The 21,341-nt window shown below is 40.4% G+C and overlaps 1 protein-coding gene across 1 annotated transcript in view; it reads right to left on the minus strand.

Moving 5' to 3' along the window:
• The window catches only part of LOC114451188 (glucosidase 2 subunit beta-like), a 98,566-nt gene that overhangs the window by 45,928 nt on the left and 31,297 nt on the right, over nt 1-21,341 (minus strand). Inside the window, exons 9-10 of the mRNA XM_028429761.1 lie at nt 20,441-20,527; nt 11,069-11,138 (exon numbers count right to left, since the gene is read on the minus strand). Of these exons, the coding sequence (XP_028285562.1) occupies nt 11,069-11,138; nt 20,441-20,527 (157 nt within the window). The remainder of the gene's footprint in view (nt 1-11,068; nt 11,139-20,440; nt 20,528-21,341) is intronic.

Below are 21,341 nucleotides of genomic sequence, written 5' to 3' on the forward strand. Positions count from 1 at the left end.
CCTTCCTTATGGAGAGCCAAGAAAACCTGACAAAAACTCCCTTAGTCATCACTTATTGGATATTTTAAAGATTAAATATGAGTTTTAATTTGTCCAGATCTCTCTGCCAAGCTCTCTATAAACTAGAGCACACATCACACTGGCCCGAGAATGAAGTGGTATGCACACCAGCAGACTCAGGTTGTCCATCTGGCAGCAGGCACTGCCTGTCTATCCACTGGGATCATTCCTTCCTACTCTCCTGCCTCCCACTACTGTCTCTCCAATTAAAAGTTACACATCAGCCTCAAGTCTAAGCCAGACTTCCAGATGGTTGGAATGATAGAGCAAGCTTTTCTTCTGTTGCATTGTCAGTGGAGAAATCAGTTACCTGTGTGTCTATTTTCCAAAAGTGCTGTGCAGTTGGGTGGTTGGCGGATGCTTTGGGAATTGAGCGGAGTTCTTGTGCTTAGTTAAATCCCCAAACTCTGCTCTGTACTTTTAGACACAGAGGCTTGAAACTCGGCAAGTAACTGTGGATTTCAAATGTTAATACAGAGCCACATTTTGTTCCCTGTTAGGTTGGATGAGCTTGTTTGTTTTTTGTTTTTTTTTTGCTTTGCTTGCACACTATAGTGCTAAGGACACCCAGGCCTCTAATAAAATGAAAAGAAAATGTCAATTATAGCTGGCATTTTGAGAAGACATAATAATTTAATTTGCTCTCCGAACATACTGTAAAATAATCCATTAAACTATGAGGATTGAATATTGAATTGAATGAAAATATGAATATTTGTCTGTGTTAAGCTGACATAAAAGCTGATTCTGAAGAGTCTCCAAGTGCTACAAAACACAGGCATCCATCATCCATCTTTTAATGCAAGTTTATTTTCTACCCATCTCGCAGGCACTGACATACACGAAGCCGTCAGTGACCGAAGATCACAGGAAAGGCGTGTCAGCCTTTATTTTACCATCACAGCCTCTAGTGTATGTTATCCCACATGCTTAAGTGCAGTTGACAGGTAAATCCCATGGCTGAGTGTTTCTGCTGCTCTTGTGCTTCCTTGTGAAAAGCTTTCTGTGTATGACCGACCATTGCATCTCTGGAGACCGCGACACTCACCGCGGCTCACCACAAAACCACAGGATCCAACTTAAAACAACAGAAAGAACATAATCCTAGCACACACTGTTGACCAAAGACAGAAAAAAGTGGGCATCTTGCAGATTTGGTCAACATCTCCTCAGCTCCAAACACGCCCTGCAGCTAACAGAATCCAAAGCGTGAGACAACTTATGTGTGTCAAAGCGACCACCTGTGCTATGCTTGGATGCTTTAATTCTCTAGTAACCATGAGTTTTGTTCCAACAGAGTCTGACAGGCACATTTAATGATTAACGCATTTGCCAATAACCCACTTTTTCACGGCAACATGGGACAGTTTTTCATCCAACAGTTTCTTGAACTGCTTTACAGTCAGCCGGTGCCAGGATACATTGTGACAGGATTTAAAAGCCTCAAACAGTCAAACTGAGGAAGAGAAGATGCTCAAGTGCACATCTAATAGATGATTAATCAAGTAGTGACTTTAAATTTCATCAAGGTCTGTCCAAACAATCACTCAAAAGTCTGTGCAGATATTAAAACTGGTCGCTATAACAACAACATAAAAAGATTAAAGCTGTTCAATGCTATTGACTTGCATTGCTGTGCAGTTTGCATCACAGGTCACTATATGACAAGCTAGCAATCTATCATATCAACTCCAATTTAGCAGGCTTAACCAGTATATATGAACATACCATGCTAACATTAGCTGAGGTGAGACACTCGGGGAGCATAGGTGTTGCTTCCTTGACTCGCTAGTAATCTCTAAGAAAGCTGATGCTATAAACACCTGCTTCTGAACACATACTATAGTTGTAGGGTTAATTGGTGCAACCTCCCAATATGTGATATGCAATGAACTTAACTATTGTTGCTGCAGCTTTAACATCATTAGCCCCTGCTGGACCCGAAGGACATCCATCATACAGCATGGTTGAATCTTCAAACGCTAATGGGAAATGGTGTCAATTAGTAATTGAATGATGTGTAACTTTTCACCTTTACTAACATTGTGGAGTCACACATCAATACAAATCGCCACACTGGCATTCGCCAGGGTCATCCCTCGATGATCTCCTCCGTCAAGCTCATTACCTGCCAAATATGGGCAGAAGGTGAACTGTGTGGGTGAGCCTCAAGTATGAGCCCCTAATAAGTGCTAAAGCAGCATGGTGGGCAGTAGGGGAGAATACATGGTGATAATTGAGAGCATAATGGTCACTTACAGATTGTACACCCTTTGTGCTAAATATAGCCAGGCACATCCAGGAGAACTCATATCGGATCCCAGTCTTTTGACAATATGCTCCATAAGGGCGATATATGAAAGTGGTAACTCCATACAGAAGGTGAAAATGGAAAGGTCTTGCCTGATTTTGATCTTATATTGAGAGTTTTGCTGCAATTATCACTAGAAATTGTAAACATGTCTAGACCTACCGTCAGTAAGTTTTTTATATGTATAATGAACAAACATTTCAAACAGTGTAAAGATCAAACCACATGCTTTATATGTGACTACATGGAATTAAAAAAAATATTTTTCATCCTATCATCCCAAGTGTATGTGCAGGTTTTGACTTTGGTTTGATTGTTATTTGGAAATACCTGTCGACAGTTGCTCAGATACCTCTTGACGTCAAACCTCAACAAGCAGGGTTGTGCGATAGGCTTCAACAGAAGTCCCTAAACATCAAAAATGCCTAAAGACTGTGGAAAAATTGGAGCGGTGTTGTCAAGGTTGATTTTTTAGACAACTCATTCTGATCAGACTACTCTGTTTAAGAAAATGGAGGAGAAGTTGGTGGTTAAGGTTATGAAAACAAATTCTGAAATATTACCTAATTTGCTGTCCAAACCTGCATTGATTCACTTATGTTGCACATTGTGTTTAATCACACTATTGAAACTAAAGTAATTGAAACACACCAAAACATGGGATGATGTGGCATTCCTCTCAGTAAGAATCAGTCATTTTAAGCGCTCAAGGCAAAATATAATGAACCTGCCATGTGCCTGCTGAAGGTCAGGGCAGGAATGGTGCAGACTCAAACATAAGAGTGGACGAAACCGAAGGTTCAGTAGAGTTCCATGGGTCATTTTTACCCTCAGGCCTCTTTTCAGGTTAGTCGGGGCCAAGGCGATTCTTGAAAATATCACATCATTATGAGTGACTGGACCTGCATTCGTAGCCAAAGATTCGCAACCAATCACTGTGACTTAAATTGTAAAGAAATGAATGCATTTAGCATTAGCTTTTTCTTCCAGTGGAAACATATTATAATGCAGCTTAACAATATGTGCTGGGGAAAAAAACAGATTATTCAAAAATTGATATGTTGCGTATGTATAATAATAAGAAAACTGATTGAAGACTGTAATTTTTGCCCTAGACTGCATCTGAATTTGGCATTTTGATTGTGATGAATGTTCTATTATGTTCTGTAACAATGCAGCCTTCTGAGCTGCAGTCAATTATTCCAAGTAATTTAATGTGAATTCCTGTATGGCTGATATTGGACGAAACATATTTACTACTGCAAATCATAATAAAATTGGTTGTATTTTTCTGGAGGAGAAAGGTAATTTGAAAATATTTTGGAATATTTAGAAGGGTGCCTCTGCCACATTACAGAGTTGTATTAGTAGTCTTAATGACATCTTGAACAGGGACAGCTAATGCTAATATCTGGTAGGTAGGCTAACCAGATAGCCACAAGTGTATTATGCATTTAGTGTGGCCTCAGTAAAGCATTAAAGGAGGAAAAGTAGCACTGCAATTTAGAACGAAGAAGTGCTAATTTGAAACCAATGTTTGTATCTAGTATAGCAATGAGCAATGATCTAACAACCAACCAGTAGGCTAATATTCATGCTAGGATACTAACAGACCCTAGCTGTGCTTCTTTTCCATCCAGCTCTCCAATGTCTGCTCCGTGTACGATAAACTAGAGTACATTCAACTCCAGCAGACTGAATGGTAGAACACAACCCATTCTAGCTGGTGGAGCACTACATCAACTTCTTTGTACAAATTTTGTTTTTTCTCTGCTTCTACTATTGTTGGAAATTGATTTCATTACCCTTTAAGTCACCAAGTACAAATATGTGTGTGTAAAACAATGCACAGGGAATTATGATGAATGTGGGTTCATTATCTCAGGACTATGGTGGAGCGAGCTTTGCATTCCACTGCATTCTAGCATTCTTTTTCATTATTTTCTGAATAAGAAGTAATAGAATAAAGGAAAGTGTTTATCCACTCTAAACTAACAAGCAATCACACTGAAAAACAGCCAAACTGGGCTAATTATTATTACCAGGTGAAAACACTGCATACAGCAATAATAATGAACAACCACTTTTAAATTCTAGGTATTTACGACGCTTGTCTCCTAGAATAGCACAATGTCTTTGTTGTGCCAGCAAGCAAAGGGAGGTCAAAGCAAAGTCATTTATCTCTGTTGAGTTGGAAATTAACTTCTGCCTCCAAGCAATTCGACCTAGTAAGAACCCTGCTACACTGCTGACCTCTCAGGCAACATATGTGTGGCGAAAATAGCATGGTGGAGGGTGTGTAACTGTAGCAGATTAACATCGCATTGTTGATAAGACACACACACACACTATAGACACAGAGAAGAAATTTTTCAGCTGTTTAAGTTGTGGGATGAAAACAGGGGAGGATGAGAGCTGTAAATCCACTGATAAAACAGAAATGTCAGTGTTTACTATGCGCAATATACACATAAAACTAATGAATAGAAATGATTTTACATGATCATCTTCAAATCACAGCTACAGGATAACATGATATCTTAAGCTGCTCGAACAAATGACAAAAGATCTAGTCTGTTTTTTTTCTTCCTGGTTCAGTATGTCACATTCAACATTGTGAACACACAGCTGGAGCACACGCCTATAATCACAGGCTCTGGGTTACAGTACTTAAGCAACATTAGATATGTTACACCATCTGGTTTTACTGACAGATGCGCTAACAAAGGGGTAAAAATAGGGGAGTTATAGTAAGTTTTTAATATCTCAGCCTAAAGTTATTTTATGTGTAACAAATGTGATGCTAATGTACAAGAAGGGCATGAGTAGACTGTCCTTCTTGAGGAGACTCAGGTCCTTCAATGTCTGCAGCAGGATGCTCCACATGTTCTACCAGTCTGTCATGGCGAGCACCATCTTCACCTCTCCTCTTGTGTTTTTCCCCCCTTTTCGGATGTGGTCTTCACAACGGGGTCTAGGACGCCAATGCGCATTCAAACTTTGTACTTAATAAATATTTCTCATTCAGTTCGCTAAGTCTCTCATGATTGAACTTGCTGTGGTTTGCTGAAGAGAAGGCATCAAAGCAAAGGACGCCAACAGAATGGACAAACTCATTAAAAAGGCGGGGTCTGTTGTTGGTTTTAAACTTGCCAACCTGGAGGAGGTGGCGAGGGAAAGAGTACTGGCTAAACTGCTGTCAATCATGAACAATCCTTCCCACCCTCTCCACAACACTGAGAAGCTGCCCCGCTGCTCTAAAGGAACGGTACAGGAAGTCATTCCGGCCATCCGCCATCAGACTCCATAACTCATCTGTGACTATCAGAGCTGTGCTCACAAACTTGGACTAAAGCATCACCTCATGTGCACTTTAAACTTCTCAGTTACATGAACTGTGTTTTTATCTTCTCTTTGATCTGCTTCTATGTGTGTGTGTGTATGTGCATGTATGTGTATATAAGAGTTTTTGCTTGTGTATGTTGTATATATTCTTCTTTAATATGCTGCTACTACAACTAAATTTCACTGGGATTAATAAAGTAAATCTTAATCTTGATCTTAATCTAAATGTCATTTTTAAAATAGCCATAACATTATGTGTAAAGTCAAGGAGAACAAACCACACTACAATAAAAACAGTAAACACATTTGTCTATCTTTCTGCTGCTCTTGTGGTATTTTTTTTTTTTACTTATTTGTGAAAACACTACATTCACCTTGTTATGTTTCAAAAGATGCCAGAATGGCCCGGCCATACATTCAGGATTAGTCCCATCCAATCCAGTGAGAAAGTACTGGGTGTGTTTGAGGACCAAATTTTGTGCCCTTCCACACTAATAAGGATTCTGGTACCAAACACCTTCATATGGTATTTTAGAAGCTGTTGAATATATTCATGTGCCAGGTCTCGATTCCCAGTGTTACAGTGGGACTGACCTGGAAAAATATAAACTAAATTTTAAGCACATAACTCACATCTTTTTGACATCAAAAAGTTGCATATTATTGTGGTGGCTTTTGTCTGCTCATCCATGCAACAGCTCACAAGCCTGAAGAGATCAATTTTCAGAGCTCTGCTCTCTTTTGTGTGGCCTCAGAGATTCTGTTAGAGGGGATAATTGTTGTCTTCCACACATTCACGCTAGCTGTAGGGACTCACCTGGAAAAGTACATGCAATGCAGTGCACAGAAATCAATACAGCCACACTAATTGGGCTCGCAGCAAGCCGTCAGGAAACAACGGCTCCTCACACCCATTTCTACAATCCAAAGATGATAAAGCAAAAAAATTGGATGTGACATGCAAGACTGTGTGCCTCTAAGTTACCAATAAAAAAAAGATGTTCTGCCAAGAGATTCAGCCACTTCTCATCAAATTCAAGCCTGTCCAAATCATTTACAATTCTGAAGACTGGACGATCACTACATATTATCATTATTGTGTCATTGTTTTGCTACAGTATGTTAGGTCTCTGGTATACAGAGAAAACATGTACTCACTTACCTCTGGCAAACATGAGTTTATCTAGTATTTGTGTTGAAAAGCCACCAATGATTTACAATATATATCAACCAATTATAAGATTTCCTTGGGACACCTTGGATGTTTTTAACACAACATCCCCTGTGTTATTATGTACAACAAGCTGTCTTGCAGAACAGTTACATCAAACAGATTTCTCCCCCTTCAAGAGGAGAAATTACATAGATAATATATGCTTAGCAGGGGGGGACAAGGGTATAACCGAGAACATAATGAAACTAATAGTTGCTACAGCAAAGTAAGACGCTAATCGACTCATTAAGAGGGGTGCAAAAAATGTTGAAATGGCAGGTACGATTTCTCGCATGCCTGACATAGCACTAGTTTATCTCGAGCTATGGGTGTTGTCATTACAGACTGAACAATAAGAGAGCTCTACAGACACATTTACACTTACTGTGCTGTGTAAATCTATTGTTACTGATTGTTCAAGCATTTTTTTAATAGATCTAGCGTACTAGCATGGTTTTATCTAGCAGTCAAAGTGTGAAATGATGGATTCTTCTCACCTTTACTGGCTGCAATCTTGGCTATTTATTTGAAAGGAAAGCTGCAGTTGTTGCAGCTTTTACATTCAACACTGACACATGAATGCAAAGTACGCACTATTAGGTGTTAATTCACTAGAACAAAAGGCAGAATCTCAGAAGATTACCCCCATATGAAGCTCATCATCCAGCCATTACACTGACACATCACCACACATTACACACTTAAGTACAAAAAACAAGGCAAGACCTCATTGTGGGAACTCACACAGCCACGTCACCAGCATCAAAAATGTTCCTCAAAAATCACAACTGTATATTTTTCCTAAAATGGATAATCCCAACTAAGATGCACCAACAAAGTGGTAGCAATGCTTCATTTAATGCTTTATAGATGGGTACAGCACATAACTGTTGCCTCTTTGTGAACAATCCAGCCTTACTAGAATAATTCTAAAGGTTTAAGCAGCTATAAAACAACCAAGAAATTGCCCGACACCCTTCATTTCCTGAATGTAAAGACAACCGCTAAAATGAGTTGCTGTTGGCTGACTTTGTGTATAGCCTTAACGCTGGCTTCTGTGGTTGGGATTGTTTCTCTGCCCGTCTCTCTCTTTCAGACTCTGAATCAGCAGGTCCCTTCGGTAAACAAGGCAGAGTGATTGTTGGATTTGCATATTCCTGAATAAATTATATTGCATTTCTGCGATAAGCAGTGCACTACTGTTTAGTAGATTTTCCTCCTCCTCTCTTCTTTCTACACCATTCACGCATGCTGCCACGAATTAACCCTGATCATGAGGGACCACGGCGAGTGAGAAAGTGCTGCTCAAAATTCATGTTTTCGGTGTGAGGAAAACCATGCCATTGGCCCCTAGTGGGGCCAAGAGTGCCAACTACGTGGACAGTTAATCAGGCCTGATAATGATGCATGCCCATGTCCGCCACCAAGGACAAGGATGGCAGCCACGCTCAGTGGTGTGAGAAGGGGGTAGAAAGCCTGGGAGGAGAGGAGGTGGAGATTAAAGAGACTTGAGCTTCACAGCATCAAGACAGTTGAAGATGGAGGTGGGGAGGAGAAATGGGATCATAAGTAGTAGAGAGCGGAGGACTCCCAAAGAGGAGTCTATGAAGGAATGCAAAAGAAGCCTGATCCGCTGGGTGAGGTTATTTAATATGGGTGCAAATTGCTATTTTGTGTGTGTGCACGTGTGTAGCCAGAAAGGCATATGGACATGTGTGCATACTCAGATAAGTGTGTCTAATGGGGCTGTGGGATGAGGTTGTTAATATGAGCACATCTACAGACTGTAACCCCTTTTTAATTACATTGCTGGCATGCTAAAGAAGCTGCTACGAAAGAGAAAAAAAATCCTCCATTAAAACAGCATGTAGGCCTCAGCCTTTTCCCCCCCATCAGTTCAGCTGATGACTGCTTTTTTTCATTCTCCCCCTGATTCACCTCACTTCCTTAGGAGAATTGGGCTGGTGGTATTTTGGCTGTGAAAAGGAAACCATCGGACGGCAGGGGCATGAATATTCCAAATGACTAATGTTGCACATGCTTATTTTTGACATATCTGGCTTCCGCAGGGAAATAAAACACTTCTAATGCAGGGGGACCATCTGTTATCTGTTGCTGGTGTTTCAGAGCAGGCGGATTCAGTGCGCACACACACACACAAATACACACAGGCATACAGATACACACACAGGCAGACAGATCGACACATTCTCACAGAGAGAGAGGCGTACGTAGACAGTGAGACACATGCGCAACACACATGAACTAACAGCACAATCCGTTGGGAGCATGCACAACAGACAGGTTCTAAACTCTTATACAAATTGAACACTCCGTTTTATTTTTTTTAATTCAGTGTGTTTGTCAAATGTGCTGTAAATCTTGTGGTTGTAGGTGACAGGGAATGCGCACACTTTTTTTATGCTAGCCATAAATACCTGGGCCTGTCTCCTCGCAGCAGCTGGAGCAGGATAATATGCTGCTGCTGGTGTGAAGGGGGAATAAACTAGCTGCATGATAACAAAACATGAGACAGAAAAAAAAGAAAAAGAAAGAAAAAACTGCCTCCTGCATCAGCCACACATCTACATCAAGCATACCCTCCCTTCGATTTGTTTGGAACTATGGCCAAAGTAATAGGTGCAGGAGGTATGGTAAACAAAGCTCTCTCATGAATGGATAATCTGTTTGTTATTTTCAAACAATAGCCACGCTTCTGGGTATGCCGTAATGCTTCTATTCAAGCAATAAAAATGTTTTGGGTAGCTAAATTTGAAGCAGAATTTTCCTTTCAGCGCCTGTGCCTGTACATTTTCACTGCAAAAGTATGTTTTTGAAAAGATTACCGGCCATATCAGAGGCGCAGTATAATATATGCATCCATATAAAACAATAGCACTGCAGGTCCAAGATGTTCTATGCATTTTGTATAAACAGAACTCACTATGCCACATTGGTACACAGCTCTAACAGTCATCTTAAACGTGCTTTAAGTTGCTGGTTGTAGATGTATTCTTATTCCATTAATAATACAGTGAAAGTCACCATGTTATTCAGACTAGCCATCTATTATCCTTGATCAATTAATCCTCAAAATGATGCCAAGTGCAAAGTATATTGTCAAAACATTCACCAATCATGTCTAACACAACAGGAATCTAAACAACAAGCACCCTTCTGCTTGTGTGGTTGCCTTTAACTTGAATAATATCAGGATAAAACTATGCACTTCATCCATTAAAAGGTACAGTAGCAAAAATGATATGTCAGCAAGATTCTGGCTTTAGAGGGTGTCACTGTCCTTAAAGGTATTTTTAGCATGTTTCTGCCACTTTTGGCTGGAAATTGTAAATAGTGCAGATTCTAGTAGATTGTGGATGATTCTAAATGGGTAAATGTTCTGCTTCATCAAAACAAAAATAATGTAATCTCATAACTGGGTTCTTGTGATGCCCCTGAAAGCTTGCTGTGGTGGTATTTGTACCAGTATTCCACACCTGCAGACGTTTCTGATGGGAGAACCCCAAACAGAACAAAGAAACCCATCAAGAGTGGCAGCTGCTAGCAATGCAGCCGATTGATATTGAGGATCATGATATCAACAAAAAGTATAAAAACAGACAGGCCTAGGCTTTGCCAATTAGAAGCAAATGGAGTATTGAAATAAGGTAAGTAAAAGCTGAATGTTGGTCCTTCACGCTGAAGTGTAGCCAGGCAACTATATGGCCAACCAAACATGTGATTACACAAGTCAAAATAATCCTGACTTCTGACATCACAGGTTTTATCCGAGTGATCTTTTAGCCACATCGCCCAACCACTCTACACAAAGTGCAACCGCACAAACCGTAAATGCATTACGGCTTTGTCTGTGAAGAGTCTCATTCATCCAGGTCATGTTTTATCCAGTTTTTGAAGATGGATATATTGATACATATCATATGTAGCTTCAGGCTAAATACACATACAAACCTCTCCGCTATTGTGTGAACTAACCTTTGACACAAATACACTGATTGAAACATATGTGCGCATATTTATAGGCTTGTAATGAAGCCAGATCATACAGCGTTTGCCCAATGAGTGGGTCAAAGGAACAGTAGATGTAGAAAGGACAGTGGAGAGGTTTAATAACTTACCTCTGTCAGCTGCCATTAAATAAGGATCTTCACCGACAAGAGTGCCTTGTGCACCATGCGCGTCTTTGATCTACAAGCACATAATGGAAGCAGAGAGGGAGAGAAAACAAGGTCAAAGATCTATACACTTGGAAGACCTTGGGTATCACCTGCATTAATGTATAAAGCAACAACAAAGGCACCCGTGTGTGTGTCTGTGTGCGTGTGTGAGAGACACAGAAAGTGATTTTAAAAGATCATTTCAGCTTCGACTGCATGACTCTAATAAGCGCCTCCCCACAGACACTGACGACACTTGATGTTTCAAAATACAAGGTTCCTTTCTGTGCTCTCGGAGGTTCCCAGGAGCCTTCGAACCACGGATTAATGATGAAAGACGACATGCCTGGATGCTAGTGTACTGTTTTAGGTCACAGGGGAGAAACAGGCAAAGCCAAAACAATTTGAGGTCTGTAATTTTCCTTAAAAGATGCCACATTCATTTAAATGTGGAAGGTTTTTGAGCTATAATCACCAAATCCCTCCTGTATTCTGTAGCAGTTATACATCTGATATACCATATATCAAAATATTAACATTTATCTGTATTTGGAAATTTACCCAAGGTAACAAAAAAGTGCATTTTTTTCAGCTGTACTATATTCTGTTGTTGATCCTTGTAGGCATTGTGCATTAAAGAGGAAACAAAATGTGCATCTTCTCTGCAGCTTTCATGATGCTGAGGAGGACTAAACATGACACGACTTCCACAAAGTGGATGGAGGAAATATGGGTCCGATTTGATGTCATGTCGCATGCTGCATGCTGTCATTTTTCCCTTCACTGGAAACCAGACTGTAAACTCAACTGTGCAAGTGAGAGGCGTTGCCAAATGCAATGTGACTCACCACCTCTGAGCAGAACAAAAAAACCTGCCTAAGATCACTCTGACATCTCATGCAGTACTTGCAGTTTAGAATATTTTTGACAGATTGGACTGAATAAAAATGTGAAAACTGTCATGCAAAAACAACATGCCACTGAGTTACACCGTTGGACAAGTATCTTAACAAAACAACACACAAAATGTTATTCTCAGGATGCCGTGTGAGCTCTGGTGAGACATCTGGAAAGGAGTCTTTCCCTGTAGCATCTAGTTGCAGTGATTTTGTCTCTCTACATTTTCTTAATACCTTTATAGACGATGTAAACCACTTGGAGACTTGAATCGATTTTCAAGCCTTAAAAAAAGGAAGGTTCTAGAAGGTTCTAGTCTTGTCTTGTTTTTTTTACTTTTATTACATAATAACAAATATGTGCCAGCTTTTTAAAGTTATATTTCATCGTCAAGAAAAGAATCATTAATCATTCAATCATTAAAATAAGATGGCGAACTGTTATAATTATAGTAGTGAAAGGGTTAAGTGAAACATGCAAATTCAGTAAGTAAACTTGACCATAATCAGATATACAAATAAAAGCACAATAAAAAATGTCATCTTTGTTGTCACTGAGCCAAATCTGATGCACTGATGCACTGTTTGGTGCCACTCTTCTGATGCAGTGCTCCCCAGCACCTTACCAGAATGCCCCGACAGAAAACGCCACATAAACACATGCCCTCTCTAAAAGTTAAATTCTCACAATAATCCTCACAGCTGTAGACTACTTTCTGGAGGTCCAAAACTTTTACAAAGAAAGGATCCATGCTCCATGACTGCTGGACTAAGAATATGTTGGAGTGGCTCATGCTGAAAAATATAAGGGCTGCCTAAGGTCATGAACTTATCAGTTGTGCTCTCGGGCAGTTAAAATGTTTATCCCTCTGGAAGGCAACCAGCATCATATGAAATAACTTAAAAGCTGCATGATTCTTTTCACTTCCTGTTATAAAATACATTTCTCTCTCTTCTTTGGTATAAAACTGCAGATGTTACAGTGGAGCTGCATATAACTGAAGAGTTCTCCTTAAAGGCTCACCTTGCCATAATAGCCTCAACAAGACAAGTCTCCTGCACACGTTGCTGCACTTCAAGAGGCAGAAATAATGGAAGCATCACTTCAAGCGCAGTCTACCTATCTTTTCATGTCCACATCATTCTCCAGTTCTTGTTTGTGTCTGAGACTCTGGCAGAGTAAAGCCTTCAAGCAGCCAAATATGCTTCTCTCAGAAATCAGCCAGCACGAGAAAACAGAGGCTTGCTCTTGAAAACTGTCTGCCTTTGAAGGATCTTTATTTCCCGTTCCCCCAGCTGCTGGAGACGTGTGTAACTGCTTAGACATACAATGGGTGCACCGTGGGTATTTGTCCACCGAGAGCTGGGCCCAGTAAATGAAAAGAGGGGGCACAACATACCCAGGAAGCAGCTAATTAATTGACAAGCAGAAATTTCTGAATTTATAATCATCAAACAGACATCATTTTGTTCCCCTACCACCATCCTCGCCAACCCTTCTTCCCAGGCGACTTACTTAAGAGACTTATCTTATAAATACAGCCCTAATCAAAATAAATGACTAAAAGCTCTAAGGGAGTTGAAGGCTATACACATTTACATCAGAGGAACTGATGCAATTTAAAACAGGCGCCTGTGCGCCGCTGACTTAAGGTTCAAATCACAGAGAATCCTAACTTATGTAATACTTCCAGTATTATTCTGTTGTTGCTCAGTTTGGCAGACCTATATTCATGGCAGCCAAGTAGGAGAGACACAGCCTCCTTCTATGTGTGTGTTATGTTGAATTCCCACAGCAACGTGTTCACTTGGTGAGTGTGTCATATTTTACAGGATTTGTTTTTGAATATTTAATGTCACATGTTTTTTTTGTCTGTTTCGGTTGATGTGTGTGTGGTGAGCCCATCTTCATATTCTTTCTCCTGTTTTGTATTGGCTCTAATAAAATGTAGCAGTTTTATAATAGGTCAATGATGAGAATGATGTAGTGATGGATATCTGCAACACAAAACCCAATATAACAGATTGCATAGGATGTAAAAAAAAAAATCCCAACAGCTCTGTGTTCATTTAAAAGAACAGAAATTTAATACACTGCAGCAGCAAAGTCAAATCTGAGGTTTACGTGGAGGACTGCAGTGTTTATGGCACGACCTGTCTCACTCTGCAGAGGAACAGAGTTTAATGGTAAATGTGGCAGCAGCAGCACAATGTTTGCAGAGCACTGAGAAACTCCTCTGCCTCGTGACACTGCTGCTAATGCAAACTGAACTTTACTGCGACATTTGTGGAAGCCTCTGCTGAGTTTAACTTTTGGACAGGAGGGCAGGGTCAATGCAGACTGTGCATAGACTGTCTGAGAAGTTCAACATTCAACCCTTCACCCTACTTTAAAGGTAAAAAAGGCTGCTTTTGGTGCATTCTAGAGTATTTACTCAGTTTTTGAATGTTACAGAAAGAAGATGGGTATACATAATATGGTCTGCATGATCCTGTGCTTTGTACATATGTCTCCTTTTCTTAGATACAGACCCAGCATGGTGTGTATGTGAGGATAAAGCAGGTTGAATTTAATGGTTCTAGATGTAAAAGCCTGAAAATATTTGCCAACAGTGACACCTGTGGCTGTTAGGTGAACAACAATTTGTACTTCATAGCACAAATTAGCATAAGAGGAAGCAACACATAGCAACAAATAGCTGAGCTACAGCTATGTGGCTAACATACACACTGATTCCAGTACAAAACCACGGGGGAGTATGACCACTCCCCATTGGCCAAGCATCAACAGAAACAAGTGAATCGTGCAACACCATCTCTGCCACTTCTTGCACATCTCTGTGGGCATGTTGACACTTGCAAGCTAGCTAGGAGCCTGCTCATTAGCACGCTACCATGCAAATAAGCAGCCTATATTGGTCCTGAACAACTTACAAAACAACCTGCCAACTACTTTGTGTCATCATGAACAATAATAGCAGCATCAACATCTCATTAATCATGCAGTAAAAGAGTTCAGTGATCCTTTACCACATTTTAGTCCATGACTCTATCCATCCTGTTTAACTTGGCCCTGTCTGAAGATTTGATGCAGCATTTGGGAGCAGATCAAGGCAGCAGAGTCTGTGTGTGGTGGTGGAAGTGTGCATATGTGTGCCTGAGAGACGGCGTGTGTCCTCTGCAAGAGGTAAAATAATGACAGGCGAGAATGGATGGCTGGTGACGTGGTGACGAGGAAAGCGCCACATATTTTTGGCCTCAGGCTGGGCAGCTGCGAGAAACTTCATCTCTCTTATCCCCCTCTTCCCCTGATTCCCTCCTCCTCCTCTTCTACTCTTCCCACTCCTTCTCCTTTCTCCCCCCCCCCCCCTCTGCCACACTCTTCAAACAGAGGACAAAGACGCCCTGAGTGCTTTTCCTTTTCCGATCCCATACATGGCTCCTGGCACTTTCCTCTTCTGAATCTCGAGCTTGCAGCGAAAAACAGCGACGGAGTGAGTCATGGCAGTTTTAACGAGTCAATCTTTTGATTAATTTTAATGGCACTTCCTAACAAAAACCCCCTTCTACCGGGAGAATATGTTCCTGTCTATTATTGCATGTTATCATCTTTTATTTCTACACCAGTTAAAACTATATTTGATACTGAGAAAGCTGACAGCAGAAACTCCAGCTGTACATTTTGCACCTTTAACTGTATGAGTCATGTCTTCTGGAAAACCAATTTTTTTAATGGAATAATTCAGGCTACTGTGAGAATGTATCTTTTTTGTGTGTTTTAGCTGCACACTAGCATATGGCAGCTTTATATCTAACTTTGATGTAAGTTTCATAAAAATAAAGGACACATGTGCACAAGCATCTTTTATACATCACTAGCAGACGTTTCATCATCTTGGGACTTTAGTTCAGACGAGAGTACGAGCCCATTAAAGTTATTTAATTTCAAAAAACAAGTGCATATCTCTGCATGAATGCATGCATACTGGATGCCTGTCAGCGGTGGGAAAAATGGCAGCTTGTGTGACGCCGTCACACTTTCGGGTCATGCCAGTTGGCTTCCCCGACGTGCGACAGCGGTGAGATCGCAGACAGCACAGGAACAAGAAAGTAAAAGAGTAGAAGGGGAGAACATGGCAGCCAAGGACTACCACTTCAACATCAAATGCGTGTTGTCACAACAGAGCAACAGAGCCACCCCCTTTTAACTGTGACACCGTTCAGCTGCTCGTCACACTGAGCGAGGCGAGGCGGAAGCCTTACTGTAAGTCAAGCGTGGTGTTTATTAAATACAAGAGCGAGAAAGGAGAGAGCGGCAGCAAAGTGAGCATACTGCAGTGTTGTCAAATCTTCGTAAGTAGTGTGGAAAAGCGGTATTTTCTCATCCCTCCATGAAATTGAATGCTGGGGAGACAAATGAAGTGTGTCTTACAATGACAGTAAAGACAATCATTGAAGTTTGCAACATGATATTGAGAGGTTGATGCTAAGGTTCAAGTAGAACTGAAACAAAAAAAGTGATTATTTAGTGGTATTATTTGATGGTCTGTGGTTTTACAGCACATTTGTATAACACACAGCTTAGTGAGGAGGATGGCTGAGGTCAGAGAGAAGTTGTGTAACAGAAAAGCAAGTAATTTTCTTTAAGAACCTTATATTATTAATGGAAAAAATAAGAGAGGTCTCCCCTGGTGATAATGTAATCGTTTATGTAAGCATCAAAGTTGGCAAAAGAAGTACAGTTAAGTTTCTGTATGATCTTTACAGCGCATAATCATATCATTTAGTGGAGCCTGTGAAAAAACAGATTTGTACCCATATGTTGGCATTTTAACTAACAGTATCAGATGGATCAGCAGAAGTTCTGTAGTCATACAAAAATTTAAAGAAACAGCTAAATGAACAGCAGCCAGACGCTTGGCTAAAAGAAGTGCTGTCTGTGACAGAAGGAGGAAGAAAAAGAAAAAGGAGTGGGAGTGTCAGGAAGACGGACCAAAAAGAAAGGCTGTCTCCTAGCGGACACTAGCACATGGGGGCCTGTCAGTCGTCATCGCGTGCCACTCTACCTCGCCCGATACGGTGAAACTGAGGCAATGTACCCCATGAAATATTCACCAAAGTTGTCTTTGCTTAAAAGGAGTGGTGAGAAAGAGAAGGGGGAGAGGGGGGTGGAAAGTGCTGTGATAGACGGATGAGAGTCCCCCCCCCACCCTACCCCAAATGCTCTTGATGTCAGGTTAGCTTAGGCTGCTTTACAAGGGGGTGCGACAGCGAGATCAGCAGGGGGTCCATTAAATGTTCACACAAATGTACCCCTAACAGCACCATCAGTCTCCACAGCTGAAGCCACCAATCCCAAAAATACACCTCGAATTCTGCTCCACTCTGCACCAAAAGCATGCTTCTGCTTCTGCTGATTCCAAACGAGTTTTAATGTTTGATGTGCTTTAACATTTAAATTCTACAACTGTACATTTACAGGATATGTATTAAATTTCCCCTAATTTTAACAGTGAGCACGTCAACAGCCAGAATTACCAACGGATGGACACAAAATGATCTCAGCCAAGCAGTGAGCTGGCAAAGCAAGTACAGGTTAAAGTCATATTATCATGATATATAAAAAAAAGACTGAATAATTAGCTCCTAATTAGGCTGTAGAAGAGATTTGGTGATTCATTAGCCACATCTGCTTACGACACAGAAATCACTGTCAAGACCATTGTGTGTTTCGCCGGGCCTCCGTTGCTAAGTTGAGCATTATGTAGGGGATGTAAGCATGGTGTTGAGCGTGGAATGAAAACATGCCATTCAGTCAGTGCAGCTACTGTGCAGGGCTTCAGCATAACACAATTATACCCAGTCTCTTTGTATCTGTGTGAAAAGGTCAACCCTGTCACCAGTCTTAATGTAACACATTCAATAATACACTCTTTTCCTGATCAGGAGGTAAGACAGAAAAATGGTCCTATAACTATAATTGAGTACTGGGACAGGAAATCGACAGAGATGCTCGATTTCACAATGAGAACCTTTAATTTGGGAGAATCATACAGACTGTTGAATTGAACTTATTAGGGCCCGAGCACCGAGTGGTGCGAAGGCCCTATTGTAATTTTTTTTGGAATTGTTCATACATATTTTCATTGAGCAGCAGCTGGATTCTTCTGAGAATTGTGACTTTACAAAGTCAACCAAATTAAACTTGCCACCGAGAGACACATTTGTCTCTCGGTATTGTCAAAAACTCAGTGTCATCTACATGACTACTGTATCAGTATAAATATATATATTATATATAGATAGATAGAATTTTGTACTGAACAATGAAAATCATAAAAAATGTTGTTCGCCATGCTATTTTTTACTTCTGCTTTTACAACCACCAACCATCTATCCTAACACACCGCTAACGCATACCAAAAAGCCTTTTTGTTGCCATATTTGAAGATACAACAACAATAACAGCTTGAAGGATGTCCTTTCAGCATAGCCTTGGAAAAGTAATATAATAAATACTATATATTTATACAAAAATCCCCCTTCTTTGCTGTCCGTTGTGTTTAGTCAAAGGCAGGGAACAAAAAAAAACAACACTTGAGGTTTAAAAAAATTTAACATCTGCATACCTCGAGGGTCATACAGTATGTGGATACATCTGGCAACAGAGAAATTCAAAGCCAATGGCTAGATATCAGCTATAGAATGGGTTAAATAAGAGTTATTTCTTCATGCTTTGCCTTTTTCTGTTACAATAAAAACACTTCCATATAGGAAATAAATATTTTAAGTAGGGATGTCCCGATCCGATCACGTGATCGGAAATCGGGCCCGATTACGTGATTTCAGACTCGATCGGAATCGGATGTTGCCTCCTGATCAGGACTCGGATATTTATTTATTAGGGCACACACACACACACACACACACATTTATGTGCCGCATTTATACAGAATCTTGAAAGTATCGGATCGGGACTCGGTATCGGCAAATACTCAAAATCAAATGACTCGATGCTCAGACTGAACGGGACATCCCTAATTTTAAGTGTCTGTCAAAAAACAACTTTCAAACTTTTGTTTAAATATTATTTTATAGGATATTTCCTTATCTGAAATATTAATGCATTCAGCCGGCTGGTGTATTTTGAACTTTCCACATAAAATTTCACACCAATGCCCAAACTACTAACGATAATAGTGCAAATCTAATGATTCCGTTATGAGTCTATATGTATTTCAATGGTGTTTTCATGAAAAGACGGGAGGATAGGAGTTTGCCTTTGCCCTGTTGCTCCACATTGTATGATGGAGCAACAGGGAGATTAGCAGGCGGACGGTGAAATCTAATCTGAACCCCAATGTTTTTTTGTCTATGGAAATGACTAGCTTCTTATCGGCAGAGTGGGTTATTTGAGCAGATCCTCGCTGTGGCTTAGCGAAGGGACTCAATCACTGCTGCCCAGCGATAGTCCTCCCACTCTCTCATCTTTTTATCTGGAGGAGCGGAAATGAAAGGATGGTATCTGGTACTCTCCACGTCTTCGGTTCAGGAGATGGGAGAGCTGTGGACATTTTCTTTTAGGCCTTAGACATCAGATGAAAACATGTGGTTTATAAACCCACACTCGGGAAGAAATACAGTGGCAGTTTATGGGCTGTGGATGACCACAGACTCAAAGAAGGAAGACATTATGAGGTAATTTGTGCTGTGACAGCTACATTACCAACTCAGGAGTAATCAGCCCTTTACAACACTTTAAAGGAACACCATTTTCTCTCATGCTGTGCTTAACTTTAAGGTTTATTAAGGTCACAGCATTATTCTTGGAAATATTAATGCTTTGTTTTCCTTTGTTTTTCTATGGGCATCTATGTAACTGCCTATTTAACCATTAGACCAAACTTAAAGTATGTCAAGCTTGATTTTTCTTCTAAGAAGACATAGTAAAACATGGGTGACTTCCAAATCTCACCTTCTTATCTCTCAACATATCAAAAATGTGGATGGAACAGGGCAGACATGATGCTGTTAAGGTATATTTGGGATTTAACTTAAATGATAACATCCGCATGTTAGCATGCTGACATTTGCTTAGAAGCACAGAACATGGAGCAGGGTGAATAGCAGCTGCACAAAAACACCAGTCATTTCAATCGCCTTGAAAATTTGATAACTACTTTCATTTTCTTGGTAGTGAGGCTGTCTCTATTTACAGAGCAATAGCTATTACCATCAAAAATACAAGAATATAAATCACCAGTGCAATTTTTTTTAAGACACGGCTAACACTCACGTAAAAACATGTGGACTGTTTTCTGCCTGGATCATATGCACAAGATGTATAGTAAAATATATTGTTTAGATCTGATGAATAAACAAATAAACAGTGAATAACACATATAGTCAGCTAGAAGAATAGGCTGATGGATGTTACCTTAACGCTGTCTCCCCTTGTCAGGACACCCCAGAGTGTGTGTTGAAACTTTGTGACATCCATCTGATGGCCTCCTCCCAACAACCCCTGGAGGTAAGAGGAGAGACAAATATGAATATGAAAACAACTGCGGCGTCACTGTCAAACAGCATACATACAATGAGCAAAAGCAATATTTAAATCAAACATGTGCCTTAAAAAAATACTCCTTCACAAGCACTCTATATACGAAGCTTTCCCTTCTATTGTAAATTCTTAATACACGAAGAGCACCACAAATGTGCACGTCTCCTCAAAAGCATATATACATTGTGACACTGACATCTTTGCATGCACACAATCTATTGTGCAGTGCCTGCTGAGGGCCCCACGGGTATGGGCTTATAAAAAGTGCATTACATAACTGATAATAAACTCCACACCATCCATCTCACATTCAGCTCACCTCCCAATAATCCTCACTGCTATATCTGCTTATCTATTCAAGTTACCCCCTCATTAAATCAGCTTTTACAACCAAATGGAAGATGTTTACCGCTTATAGAAGTCAAATATTATTCATCACAAACAGGGATGTACTCATACAGATACACTCTGCATGTTTTAATACACTGGAAGACAAACGCACCTCTCCCTCTATCTCAATCAACATAAGACTACTGCAGTAAGAAAAGGGGGGAAAAATTGACAAGCCAATTTATCTGATGCCTTGTGCCCAATGAAATAGAAGTCAGTGAGGTGGCACATATCAGTGGATGCCCATCAGTCACAGGACCTTGTGCAAGGCCTGAAAAAGCCGAATGTGATGCGGCTGCACATTGGGAGGTAAAAGATGGTGACAGAGGGGTGGGAGCCGGTACAGCTTTCAGTGTTTATTCATCTGAAACAGTGTCCCCTGGAA

This window comes from Parambassis ranga, chromosome 18 (genome assembly GCF_900634625.1).
Source record: "Parambassis ranga chromosome 18, fParRan2.1, whole genome shotgun sequence".
In the NCBI taxonomy this organism is placed as follows: domain Eukaryota; kingdom Metazoa; phylum Chordata; class Actinopteri; family Ambassidae; genus Parambassis; species Parambassis ranga.